Source organism: Lissotriton vulgaris, chromosome 9 (genome assembly GCF_964263255.1).
Source record: "Lissotriton vulgaris chromosome 9, aLisVul1.2, whole genome shotgun sequence".
Taxonomy (NCBI): Eukaryota; Metazoa; Chordata; class Amphibia; order Caudata; family Salamandridae; genus Lissotriton; species Lissotriton vulgaris.
In genome coordinates, this window is record NC_141697.1 from 780,048,078 (window position 1) to 780,061,767 (window position 13,690).

The 13,690-nt window shown below is 44.6% G+C and overlaps 1 protein-coding gene across 1 annotated transcript in view; it reads left to right on the plus strand.

The window, feature by feature from the left end:
• The window catches only part of PPP2R5B (protein phosphatase 2 regulatory subunit B'beta), a 403,518-nt gene that overhangs the window by 252,203 nt on the left and 137,625 nt on the right, over positions 1 to 13,690 (plus strand). Inside the window, exon 2 of the mRNA XM_086938500.1 lies at positions 3,607 to 3,803. Coding sequence (XP_086794626.1) covers positions 3,607 to 3,803 — 197 coding nt within the window. The remainder of the gene's footprint in view (positions 1 to 3,606; positions 3,804 to 13,690) is intronic.

Sequence of the window (13,690 nt, forward strand, 5' to 3'; positions counted from 1 at the left end):
GAGGTACACAAGGTCGACGCGTTTCGAATCGGACCCTTTGTCCGATTCTCATCAGGACCAGAGAATCTGAAAAAAGGAAAAGATTTCCTTTAGTATATTGCGTTTAAAATAAAGAGTGTGGACAGCGACCAACAAAGCCAAAGGAGCCTCCTACCTGTGTGTGTTTCAGCGTTAAGTCACAGACAGGTTGCTGTAGACAAAGAGTTAGCCCATGGTTAGTAATTGCAACAAGCCTACAGTCCTCTACAGCAGTGAAAAACTGGGGGCATACAGTCACAAAAAAGTACCTGCATAAAATGTTAAGAAACATCAGATGTTAAATCCAACTACAGCTGCGTTGAGTGGGGGTCGTCAGGGAGCCATCACAACAGGGCGTATGTAACGTGAGGGCTGTGAACATGAAAACACAGGCACCATAAGTTGTTTATATTAAGGGTAAAATCACACTGCACAAACGTTCAAAGGTCCTACAGTGACGCTAAGTACCTGTGAAATGTGGAGGGTAGATCGAAATCCGGTTCGGGTCAATTTGATTTAGGGCGGCGGGTCAGCAATTTGCAGCCGCTGGCTAAAAGAAACCGGGAAAGCACGTTAGGTTCTTGCGCTCTGCAGATGGAAACAAACGTAGAACGGTGCAGCGTGGCGGCGTTACCTTTAGTGAAACTCCTCTCGCAGTGTAGACCGGGGCGTCTCTCAGTGAACGTCGGTCTTCATGTTCTGTGTTCAGGCAGGGACGGTAAATGAAGACGCGCTGAACGCGAGGTTTCAGACCCGGTCACATGGTCTGAGGGAGGATTTATGGGAGTTGTAGTTTCAGTTTGAAAACAGGGAATGGCGAATGTCCAGAGATGGATTTTACAGGACTGTTTGTCGTATTTCAAATGCACAGTGTTCATCATGGTATGGAAGGAATGTGAGTGTGAATGTAGAATGACTGATGTGTGAAAGATTTTTGTTCACAACACGGACTGTCTGTCCTATTTCGTAATTTATTTCCCTCATCTCTTGTCTGGTTTGTTTATATATATATACAAATACAAAAATTTTTCCAAATGTCTGTTTGTTGATACAAAAAATAAGGTTGATGAAGATATAAAAATAAATATATTTGATTTGTGTCAATAGCCGACTAGCAATTGATTCTTTGTTAGTCTGGTTCCCAATTTAGTTGCTCTCTATCTGTGAAATCAGTCACAGTATTTGCACCTCTTTTGTTTATCCTCGTAGGAAGCAGGCAGCATCCCTCCCTTCCCCCAAGCCAATCACAACACTGCAATGGCAGCATTGTGATTGGTGGGGACGGTGCCCAGCCAGGTGTCTATGAGGAGGCCATTTTCTCCATGTAGGCTGCATGCAGCCTACATGGAGAAATTGGCAGAGTGCGTGCGCATGACTGGTTTGTTCGGTCCCAGAGGGCCGACCAAACAGTCAGGGCCCGCAACATTGAGCTAACCACTCCTCTACTGCCCGGTAGCAGGACTGCCCACCCGCTCACCCCCAACTAAACCCTTCTGCTTTCTCGAAGTGCAAGAAGCAGTAACATACAGCCTGATTCATCAAGCTGAATTGCGCTTGCAAAGGGCCAGATTCTGAGAATCTGGCCCTTTGCGAGTGCGATTTTTGCATTTGGGATTAATCATCCCAAATGCAAAAATCGGTAATAGCGATTTCGCTATTTTGCGAGGAATTACATTTAAGGAATCTCTATTTGAGATTCCTTAAATGCAATTCATCATCCATTTTTAAATAGTGAATTCGCAATTTCGGCCCGCTATTTACCGCGAGGTCAAACCTCGTGGCAAATAGCGAAAACTTTGAAAAATGCTTTTAAAAGCATTTTTCTAAGTTGCATGTTGCACACACACATGTCCTTTGGACATGTGTGTGCGCAACACCTGTTTAAATTTGCATTTAAGGGGTGCTACAGGGTGTCCTTTGGACACCCCTGGCACCCTTTAAATCGCTATCTTATTTGCGATTAGCAAATTCCTAATCGCAAATAAGGAATACTCCCCATTCATTCCTATGGGCCTTTTGGCCCATAGGAATGAATGGGGAGTTGTTCCTTATTTGCGATTAGCAATTTGCTAATCGCAAATAAGGAATATGTAGGATTCACATTTTATTTTGCGATTCCTACATGAATCCCGTTTTGCGAGCCTGTAATAGCGATTCCTTATGAATCGCTATTATAGACTCGCAAAACGGGTCGTGGATGAATCAGGCTGTAAGAATGGTATTTATTTTATGTTACTGCTTCTCGCACTGCGATTAAGCAGGTGGGCGACCCTCCTCCTCCCACATGGAGGATCCGCCTCTGGAGGAAAACCCTCAACTTCAGTAGCCTCAAGTGGAAATTATAGGCTGGGACTTCATAAGGCAAAGGCTAATTCAGTTGAGAATGCAAGCTTATAATGCACAACACAAGCTTCACCTCTCAGAGGCTCTGGAATTGGCAGCCAAAAGAAAGGAGGCTAAAGACTAAAAGGGGGAGCCACTAAATAACAAAAACCCCTCAGCAGCGAAGCACTAACAATAGCGCTCAGACCTCACCAAAGAAACAAGGTCAAGGTCACAAGAACAACCATATGGAAGGTCGCCGAGACACATGAGTCTTGGGATGCTAAATGGCACCAGGGGAAACCAGAAGTTCTGCTTGGGGTGGTCGTGGCCGGTACTTGTGACCAAAGCGTTGTGAAAGCCAGCTGACTGGTAGTTGTAATAGTAGCAAGTTAAGTCTAAAACACTGCACCACCCACTCAAAAGAGAAATCAAGCACAATCTGAGCTCAGCAGTGGTATAAGTTGTTTATTAATGAAGATATAAATATATTGATTCAATTTAATGTTATGTGGTTTAAGTGCCAGATTTATTTCAAGCGCTCCTGGGGTCCTATTTTTCTGCCCCCGCCATAACTATTGCTTCATGTGAGTGTTGTTCTAAAAAAGTCTGTATTTCAACCACATAGCCGTTTTTTAGAACGTTGGGCTCCCCGCTCTTTATTAATTTGGGAACTCTATTTTCCATTCTTGGTTTTGAACCTACCGATTTATGGTTATTTGAAAACGAATAACTGCCATACTTTTTCCCAAGTGTGGACCATGGTGGTTTGACTCCTTCAGGGCTAGGGTTATCTCCCCCATGACTCTTTGACAGCGACCCTTATGGTCTGTAAGATCGGGGGCGGGGGGTGGAACAGAGATGGTGCCTCTTGGACATTTGCCCAGAAAAGCCTTCAAACAGGTGCTTAGAGAGGTGCAACAATTTGAGCACAATTATTAGGAAGCAGTTGTTCTCATCCGTGTTACCAGGTGGTTTTGTCTGGCATCTTGAATAATGCATGTTTTGAGAAGTATAAATGTTAACATTAGATTTGAATAATTGATTTATGTACATAGTTTCCAATTACCCTGTAATAAATGGGACTCTATGTGTATCCACATATACGAGTGCTCCTTGAGTGGGGAGAGAGAGCAAAGCCTTTACAGATTCACTTTCTAGACCTCGTGATCCTTCTGTCTTCATCCACTGCTAAGTCCAATGCCCTTGTGTCTAATTTGTGGAAGATTTCAACTGGTGTTCTTTCTTCCTTTCCTGCCTCTATAGATGTGCCTGTGTCAGAGCTGCATGATCTGCTTTGCAAGAAGTTGCAGCAGTGCTGCGTCCTCTTCGACTTCCTGGACTGTGTGGCTGACCTGAAGGGGAAGGAAATCAAAAGGGCGGCGCTCAACGAGCTGGTGGAATGCATCGCAACCAACCGAGGGATCCTTATAGAGCCTGTGTACCCTGAGATCATCAAGATGGTAAGTGCATTATACACACGTCCTACAAAATGGGGCAGCCTGTCAGAAGCCCCCACCGGAACCATGCCAAGGTTAAGGTCTTGCTTCAATCATCACATCTGGGGTAAGGGGGGAAGGGAATGTTGTAGGTGGATAGGTCATCAGTTCCTTAATGTAGACCAAACCCCAGGCCAGTTTTAACGCCGAAGGCTACCAGGCAGTGCAGGTGTCTGGTTTGCTGAAGACATATTTGGGACATTCAGTAAGCTTCCCTGGGATTGCATTCTGTCTATTGCTTGCCATTGGCTTTGTGGTTTGTAACTCACATTTCCTTGCTTTCTATATGCTTGCTGTATGTGATTTGGGCTGTCCAGCTTGGGGTTGTCCTTTACCTTGCCCAAAACTGTTTAATATATCCTTCCAAGATCTCACTTTCTGTAAACTGGCCTTTAAATCTTGTACTTATCATGTCACATTTTCTATGCATTTAAACACAAAGGTCTAATGTCAGGCTCCTTCTTTCAAGGGAGCTTGGGGATTTCTTTTCTTTCTGTGACTTCAAAGTGATAGCATTTATAGGAAAGCAAGAGGAATGCAGATTACTCTCCCCATGGAACCTGTTTGTGCCGCTCCTGTGCTTCAGTTTACAAGGCTGGAATATAACCCTTAAATATAACCCTTAGAATAGGCCCGCAGTATGTGCCACACATGCAGTAGCACTATGCCATAAAAACCCAGACAGCACAGATTTCTGATTTCCAAAAAACAACAAACAGGAGCCTGGAAACAACTACATTATTTACACTACAGCCGTAAACATCCTGCCCATGCCAAATCATAGTTTTTATACTATTTGATGGATGCGTGTGCTGTCAGCAATAAAATAGGTGAACATGTCCACTGAAAAAACAACAGCCTACCACAAGGGCAGGCTTTAGCATTGCTGGTGTCTGGTGCGACACCCTACGCCACTTCACTCCATACTCCTCTACTCTACTCTACACCACTGCACTCACTCCTCGCCACTGTACTATACTCCAGTCTAGGCCACTCCACTCTACTCTGCACCACTCCACTCTACCCAAATCCAATCTATGTCACTCTGCTCTGCAACACTGCACTCTACACCACTGCACTCGATGCTGCACCTCTCCACTCTACTCTGAAACAATCTACTCTGAGACTGCACATTACACCACTCTATTCTACTTTGCACCACTCTATGCAACTACATTTTACACCACTATTGCATACTAATGCACTCTACCCAGCACCACTCTGCTTTTAACTTGCAACACCTTCTTTACTCAAAATCAATGCATCCTATGCCACTGCATGCTGCACCATTCTATTTTACTCTATGCCACTTCACTCTGCAAGACTGCATTCTCTGCCATTGAACTCAACACCACTCTACTCTGCGCAACTGTACTCTACACCTTTGTACTCTACGTCACTTCACTCTACACCACTCTATTCTATTCTGCACCACTGTACTGTAGGGCAGTGCTCTTTGCACCAGAATACTATGCACCACACTACTCTGCACCGATCAACTCTATGGCACTCTACTGCACTCTACACCACTACACTCTGCATCACTCCACTCTAATCTATTCTGCACCACTGCACATAATGCTGCTGCAATCTATGCCCCAGCACTCTACACCACTGCACCCTAAGCCACATAACACCACTGTCCTCTATACCACTCTACTCTACTCCTCTACACTCTACCCTGCATCACTCATCGCCACTTCACTCTACTCTGAAACAATCTACTCTATGCCATTGCACTCTATGCCACTGGACTCTACTCTGCACCACTCTACTCTGCACCACTGCACCCTGCGCCACTCCACTCAAAACCAATGCTTTCTATGCCAATCTACTCTGCATCTCTGTACTTTACGTCTTTTCACTCTAGGCCACTCTATGACACTACACTCTACAACACTCCACTTCATGGCGCTCTACTCCATTAAACTCTACTCCAATCTATTCCACTTTACAACACTCTATGCCACTCTACAGCAGTCCTCTACTCTGACATTCTAAGCAACTTCCTCCATGCCACTTTACTCCTCTGTATTCTACGACACACTACGCCACTCTACTCCACTCCACTCTATGCCACTCCACTTCACTCTACTCCACGCCACTCAACTATGCACTACTCTATGCCTCTACACATCACTCCATAACACTCCATTCTACTCTACTTTACAACACTCCACTCCACGCCTCTCTCCTTTACCCCTCTAACTGTTAGCCATGCTGAACAGCAAGACCTATTGGCTTTGCCAATGCTTATTTCTTCTCCCAGCAGCATCAACTATCTTTTGCTTTCTTATCAAACTAGAGAAAAATACATAAATATGAAAACCTTTGTTTTGTAAGAAAATAATATTCATATTGTTCAGATTCGATGATGATTCTGTTTTATATACTGCCCCTTTCTGCCCCATGGCACAGATAAAAACTAACCAGACAGCCAGGAAATAATTGTTCGAGTTTCAAATGGACATTTTGGAAAAGTGGTTCAAGTATGGCAAATTAAAGAAGGATTGGGATGCTTCAAAAGAACTTTAAAAAAACTGCAGCCTAGCGTTGTGGGGCACAACACAGAGCCTTGACATAACAAAATATAAATGTAACAGAGGAAGTAGTCACATTTGTAATGTGATTTTTTTCATGATAATGTTTTTCAGGGCTGGACTGGAAACAAAAATCAGCCTGGCAAAACTGTTCAAAGCAATTCCACTCTGCAAACAGCTGCTACTAGAATGGCACTATGGGTACCTTCATGATTGGGTCACACAGCCCACCCAGGTCTAAAAGCAGCCCCCTAGCCTGCACCCCAAAAAAGAAAATGCCAGAGTACAAGAATGACCTGCCTGGTAGGGAAACAAAGGAAATATAGTGTTCCCTCTCTACAACCCTCAAAAGATGATTTAACTCTTTTCATCTAACTCAAGTTCTTCAAAATCTACAACTCTTCAAATCGAATAAACAATATCAATACAAATAAAATATCAACAACATTTAATACAGTATCATCATCAACAGTTAATAACAAACCATGATTGACACAATCCCATAACATAAATAAAACAGCAGCAATCACCAAAATACAGCACAAGTCACAAAACAAACAGTGCAAAAGCATAATAATACTCATCAAATAAAACTTTTGTTTGGAGTATTGCCAGTGTACCGGTCAATGTTGTGAAACATTGATAGGTATACTGGCAATACTCCAACCATTTCCAGCATTCTCCAAGTTTTTTACAACCAATAAATGTCCACTAATTAGCCCAATTAGTCCATTCCCCATATAGGCCACTAAACAGTTACGCATCTTACTTAAGAAATTAAAGGTTATTTAGGCAGTAATTGGACTATATGAGCCTCTCATAGACTTAGTCTAAGACTTAGTCTAAGGCTATTAATACAATCTGAAAAAAACAAGAGGGGCAGGAGAGTGTGGGACTACCCAGCTTAAAAACTTCCCAAACAAAGTAATGAAAAAAAGTGTTACTTGTGATGTGAGTTAAGATTCTCAAGTAATTTCCAGTTTGGAAGGACCTACCAACATTAGAGTCCATGGCTGGAATTATTTTTAAAATTGTAAGATTTTCTCACACACCAACCAAGATATCATGTTCATCATTGGTTCAACACACCTGCCTGACAGTTATTTAGCCATCAGGTGGGCTCATCGGATGTCTTCAAATTCACTTTTTGTGGTAGTGAAGAGGTCACCTCTTGATGAGGTCAGAGTCTGTGTGTAGGATTAAAAACCACTTACTGTAAACCCATCATCTATCATTCATTTTTGGATATTCTACGGCTAAATTTTAAAAACAGAATATACCTGTTATACCTGTACCTGTTAACACAGCTGCCAAGTCCCTTGAGTTGACAAGTTTCAGTCAAACCTATGGTACCTTAAGGAGTTTGCAGCCTTCCTCAGGACTGTAATCTGTCAGTATGTGCAACTCCCATACACGATCATGTAAAATCAAACATTCAAATTAATTGAGAACAAATGATATTTTCATAACCATGGATGCATCACTGTTGTCTAAGGTGTAGTACCTAAAAGAAAAAAAATGTAAGCATACATAAGGCAAAAAGATACAAAGACAACTGCCAAAAATCTGTCATGGCTACTGGAGTACAACATCAGTTGGCTGGCATAAGGATAACATTGTGACAGAATGGAGGAAGTGGTACAGCAAAGGAATTCCATGCAGCACTTGCGATATGTGAAACATTGGTAAAAAGCACCAAGTGTGTAAATAACTGCAAAACAACAAAATTAAAAGCTACACACACTCTTGCATCAACATAATCTTTTGTATATGAACATCAAGCATACCTATGCATCCTTACCACAATAGATGCTATTTTGATGGGTGGCCAGATATGGCCAGCTTAAGGATTCTAATACTGTCGTCTCCCTCCCTTTTTTACCAGGGATGAGTTCCTCCCAATATTTACATAATTGTGTGTGGTAATTTAAATAATGACACATCCTAGCCGTTATTAGGGCTCAGGCATCACAAGAGCACATGCGCTTCATGTCATCACTTTCACCACAACCATCAGCAACGTATTTCAGCTCTTCTGAGAATTGCCTGCGTGAAATGTCCAGCATCACACTTGTGATGGCATTACATTCCGGACTTCATTAGCGGAAACATCGGCTACTTCCCATTTTTTTTTTTTTTTTTATAAACCTTTATTGACATTTCAACCAAGTACAATCATGGGCCTACAACCCCCGGGGCTGGCCGCTAAGCAGTTAGATTGACAGAGAACACATTTTAAATCACATGAAGCACCTCGGGGAGGAGAATCACCATATTAACGTACTCTTGGTCACTGAACAGCACAATTAGAGAAACAGGATATAAAAGGTTTTCATTTTATAATATAAGATGGAAGGATCAGGTGCCGAACAATTTCCCAGCAGCGAAAAATGGCAGGCAGATTAGTAAATGTGTCAACAGTAAACTGCAATCGGTCAAATCAATGGCGCTGAAACAAACGGTTCAGGATATGAAGGAGTATTGCGGTCAATTCGCGCCTGCTAGCCACCTGCCCTAAGACCCAGAGAACACCACGAAAATTGAGGCACAGATGAAAAAGCAGTGGTCAATAAACCCACTGCACTGACCCAGAAAAAGAAAAAGACAAAGAAAGGTAAGAGAAGAGAACAAAGGCCATAGAAACAAATTAAAAACGAAAAATCCCCTCCCCCAACCCCCCACCCTGCACCCCTGCATATGACTACGGCCCCCCCCCCCCAGCAGTGTGCCTGTCGGCCGAGAACCAAACCCGAAATATAGAAGAAGCAGAGAAAAAGAAGAAAGAAAGGAAACCCCACTCAACGGGGAAGTGGAGGAGGGCGATAGTCTCTGCGCTCCCGGTCTCTCCCCCCCGCCCTAACAAAGGGGCCCCCCGAAGCCAGCACAAATAAAGTTGACCATCCCACGAAAATACCCCGGGGAGAACAACAAACCCCCCCGCCCCGGAATCCGTCCGTTGATGAAGCAGTCTCGTTACCAATAGATCCATCACAAACAATTTAACCCACATTGTCAGCCTTGGCCCCCGTCTATCAAAGTTGCTGAGTCCCTCGGATAAGTAAAGCCCCATCTCAGGAAAGTCAAGAGTCACACAGTAGCAGTCAAAGCTTAGGCCAGCAAATGGGAGAGGAATAGCAGATCCCAACGTACACGGCTTGCACAAACGATGTCCCTCCCCGTCTCCGACGCCAAGCATCGTTACATCTGCCATGTTGGGAGACCGATTGGGGAGGGGGTGCGACTCGTTCCGATACAAATTGTAGTGTAGGCCAACAGTGTCCAGGATGGGTGAAGCAGTGAAATGTTCCGAGAACTGTAGGACCGATGTGTCCGAGAACTTAAGAGAGTCATCAATCTCAGCACACACGATGAGTTCCATTTCTTTGGGGGCAGGCACAGCTTCCAGCACCAGGTCCAGACGCGCCACTAGGGCATCCAACAGGAGGCAAGTCGGCTGCCGGGTCTCAAAAAGCAAATCAGGGCTTGCTCCCGGTCCTATGATCCCATCTTCTGCCGACAGCAAACGATTGACCTGGGCCCTCATCATCGCGCGAAGCGCCGCCAGTTCCACCATTACCATCCGCAAGGAAGGGCCACATTGAGCCCGTTCCGCCAAGTTCAACACGTCCGCCGGCATAACGATCCCCACGGAGAGACACCTCCTCCGGGGCAGGATACACCAGGGCAGAATCAAGCCGTGAGGGACGGGCCAGCAGTACGCAGCAACGCGCGGCGGGACCCCCACCCCGGGGCACCAGCGGTGCTAGTGCCGGGCCACCGGGCCGGGGCCCCCCGCGACGCAGCACCGCGCGCCACCCGTCACCTCACCTCAGGCACAGCACCAGGCAGCAGATGGTCGCGAAATAGTCCAGTGAAATTTTCAAAGTTCCAAGGACCGGACCCAACCACTCTCCTCAGTCCGTTGTTGTTCACTTCGGACCCGGGTAGACCAGCAATCGAGACCCCAGCTTCAAGTCTGAGTTAGGCCTCAAACCATTTTCGATGTTAATTCACCCCAGAACATCCAAAAAATTCCGTGGTCACACCATCAGGGTGCCGACTAGTTCACCCACACGAATCCGGAGCAGGAGATCAGGATATTCGACAGGATAAGCGAGCATAGGACGGAGGTCAGCAGAGCCGGGAGACTATGCGGCCATCTTGGTTGGTGTCGTAGCTCCTCCCCCGCTACTTCACTTTTAAAGCTGACAACATGCCACTTACAGCTAGTTTCCGGCGTGGCGGTCAGACAGTAGGCTACGTGACAACGATACCCCTGACGAATACAATAACACTTTGGGGCTTATTACGATTCGGTCAGTCGTGTGTTCAACTGGCATCATGTCAGAATGGAAACCGCATGACTAGTAGTCGGCGGTTCTATTTGACAAATTAGAATTCAATCACCCATGAGGCTGTTGGAAACATCAATTTTTCCATTGTGGCTTGTGCTGGGGTCGGAAAAAGGCCCCGATTGAAAAACCATTTAATCTACAACTTAGTGCCTTTTTGCGCAAAACTAAAGCCTTGGATCCCACCCACCATGTCTTTAGACAGGGACATAGTACTGAGTCAGCCCTCTTCAAAGCCACAGAGGAGATTAAGGAAACCGTGGATCGGGATAGCAAAGCCGCCCTGATCTTACTGGATCTGTACGCGACCTTTGATACGGTCCATAATGACCTGTTGATGGATCGTTTAAAGGCATGTGGGATCCCGGCAAAAGCATGGGAACTTTTAAAATCATTTTTAACAGACAGATTACAAATTGTATCTCAGGGTTAATACCACTCCAAATCTTTTGCTCCGCCCTGTGGAGTCCCGCAAGGGTCATCGCTGAACCCTACACTTTTTAACGTGTATGTTTCATCTCTGGCCCCTCTTATTAGTGCCTTTGGTTTTGGTCTCACCTCGTTTGCGGATGACACCCAAATTGTGGTGTCTCTGCTACCAGGGCCGGAGGTGGGAATGGACAAACACTTCCAAGACTGTATGGAGTCAGTTAGGCGATGGATGTTGGAAAATTGCCTAAAGCTTAATCCGGGCAAAACGGAAATCATACTGTTTGGGAATTATGACAATTTCTGGACCCCAAATAAGTGGCCGGACTCTATGGGCACTCTTCCTACACCCACAAAAAAGTAAAAATGTAGGAGTAATAGTGGACGACACACTTAACTTTGGTGACCAAGTAAACGCAGTGGCATCAACAACAGCGTATGTTCTCAGAACAGTCAAGAAAATTCTGCCATTTCTACCACCTGTTAGCCAGCAAACAGTGGTTACTGCACTGGTCATGTCAAGGCTGGATTATTGTAATAGTTTTTGTTTAAACTTTCATGAACGTTTTATGAATAAACTTCAAATGCTGCAAAATTCAGCCGCGAGGCTACTTACTACCAAGTTTTCTTCAATCTCTAAAGAAATTAAAAAACTGCGCTGGCTCCCGGTGAGGAATTGAGTGTGTTTTAAATCTCTCTGCACCATTTTTAAAGCCCTTCAAGGAATAGGACCTGACCATTTAAAACAACAGATTCAATGGTACATACCCAAAAGAACTCTTCGTTCGCTGGGAGCCAAGTCGGTTACAGTACCATTCACAAAAAAAGTAATGGGGGGTGGGAGCAGCTTTGTCTTCTGTGCGGCAAAAGCCTGAAATGACCGTCCCTTCCACCTGGGAAATGCTACTTATCTCTTGGCTTTCAGGAAGGGATTGAAAACCTGGCTTTATTGCTCTTAGGATAAGTAACTAGCACCAGGACACCCTTGGGTAACCGTTGCTCTCTAAAAATGTCTATAACATAACATGTGGTGCCTGAGACGCAGGGAATGGATCTTTGGGAGTGGGCACCACAAGTGCCCCCCAGGGATCATAGTGGAGGCCATGGAGGGACAGAGCCCTGCTAGGGGCCCCCAAAGTCAGTTTCCGACAGCCTTTCCATCTAAAGGCTGTTGAAACATCGTAATCCCTGAGTAGGCACTGCCCTTATTGTAGGGAATTTCATTCCGACCTACAGTCGGCTGGGCTCCTTGAGACCATCGGAAGCATTGGTAGGTGCCTCCGCCCTGCATCCTACCGCCGCGCATCTTAATGTGTCAGTCAGACTGTGGCAGCAGATAACAGTCAGACCGCAAGAGTTGGCTTGTCGGCTGTGATCCGACCGACATCGTAATTAGGTCCTTTCTACTGAACAGTTTCTTTTGATCCAATCGCTCTCAATGATTATTTTCTGTCACTTAGCTTGTGACTACAGGGCAAGCCAGGGTCCACCATCCATGAGGGGCTATCCCCCACTACTAGTGTAAGGATGCATAAGTATGCTTGTGTGCTTATATGCGAGCAATGGTGTTGACGCACATAATATAGTGTTTGTTTCTTTTTATCTTTCTCCTTTGCAGTTCTTCATGCACTGGTGTTTGTTTTTTTTTAAGTGTTTTACATATCACTAGTGCTGAATGGAGCAGCTGTGCCAATTCCTCCCTGCTGCGACAATGTTTTCCCTATCACAGCCACTTGACACTGTACTCCAGGAACCATGATGCATCCGGGCAGTTTTCTTTGTGTCTTATGCATGTGTTACCCTTTGCATCTTTCAGGTGCCCCACCTTAGGGATTACCATGTTTTTGAAAAAATGTATTCTCAAATGTTCTGAATGTTTGATTGTGCATGATTTTGGGTGAGATTTGCACATACTGAGAGATCTCAGTTCAGCGGAAGACTGATGACACACTAGAGATCCAAATGTTTGGCCCAAACATGTAGAAATAAGGCACAAGGAAGATGTAACAACCCCTGCAATCCAATATATTCTATTTTAAAAATCTTGCAGTAGAATATCCCGGAGAGGATAGGTTTTACTGCAAGGTGGTTTTGCCTCATCAAGAGGTGAGCTCATTACAAACCCCAAAGTGCCCTCAAAGACATTGGATAAGCTCACACCCCCTATAAATCTGTTGAATGGGTGAGACAACCCTCTGATGGACCATGATAGCTGGGTTAGTGTGCAAAAGTATGTCTTAAAATGTAAAAAATATTTCTAGACATACACTCTAATGTTGGGAGGAGCTTCCATATAGGAAATTCCCAAAGAACCTCCCCCACATCCTAGGTAACGCTGTCTTTTTTCATTTATCATTAAAACTTGGACAAGACTCTAGCTTAACAATCTTGTGTTTTTGTACAAACAAATGTATCATTACGGAAAGCAAAATTAGTTAGTTAATAAATCCAGTGAATTAGCAAGTAGAATAACATAAAGCCTGTCTTGAAATAAAAGCTCAAAATATCACTGCTCACTGTTCTGTAGCTA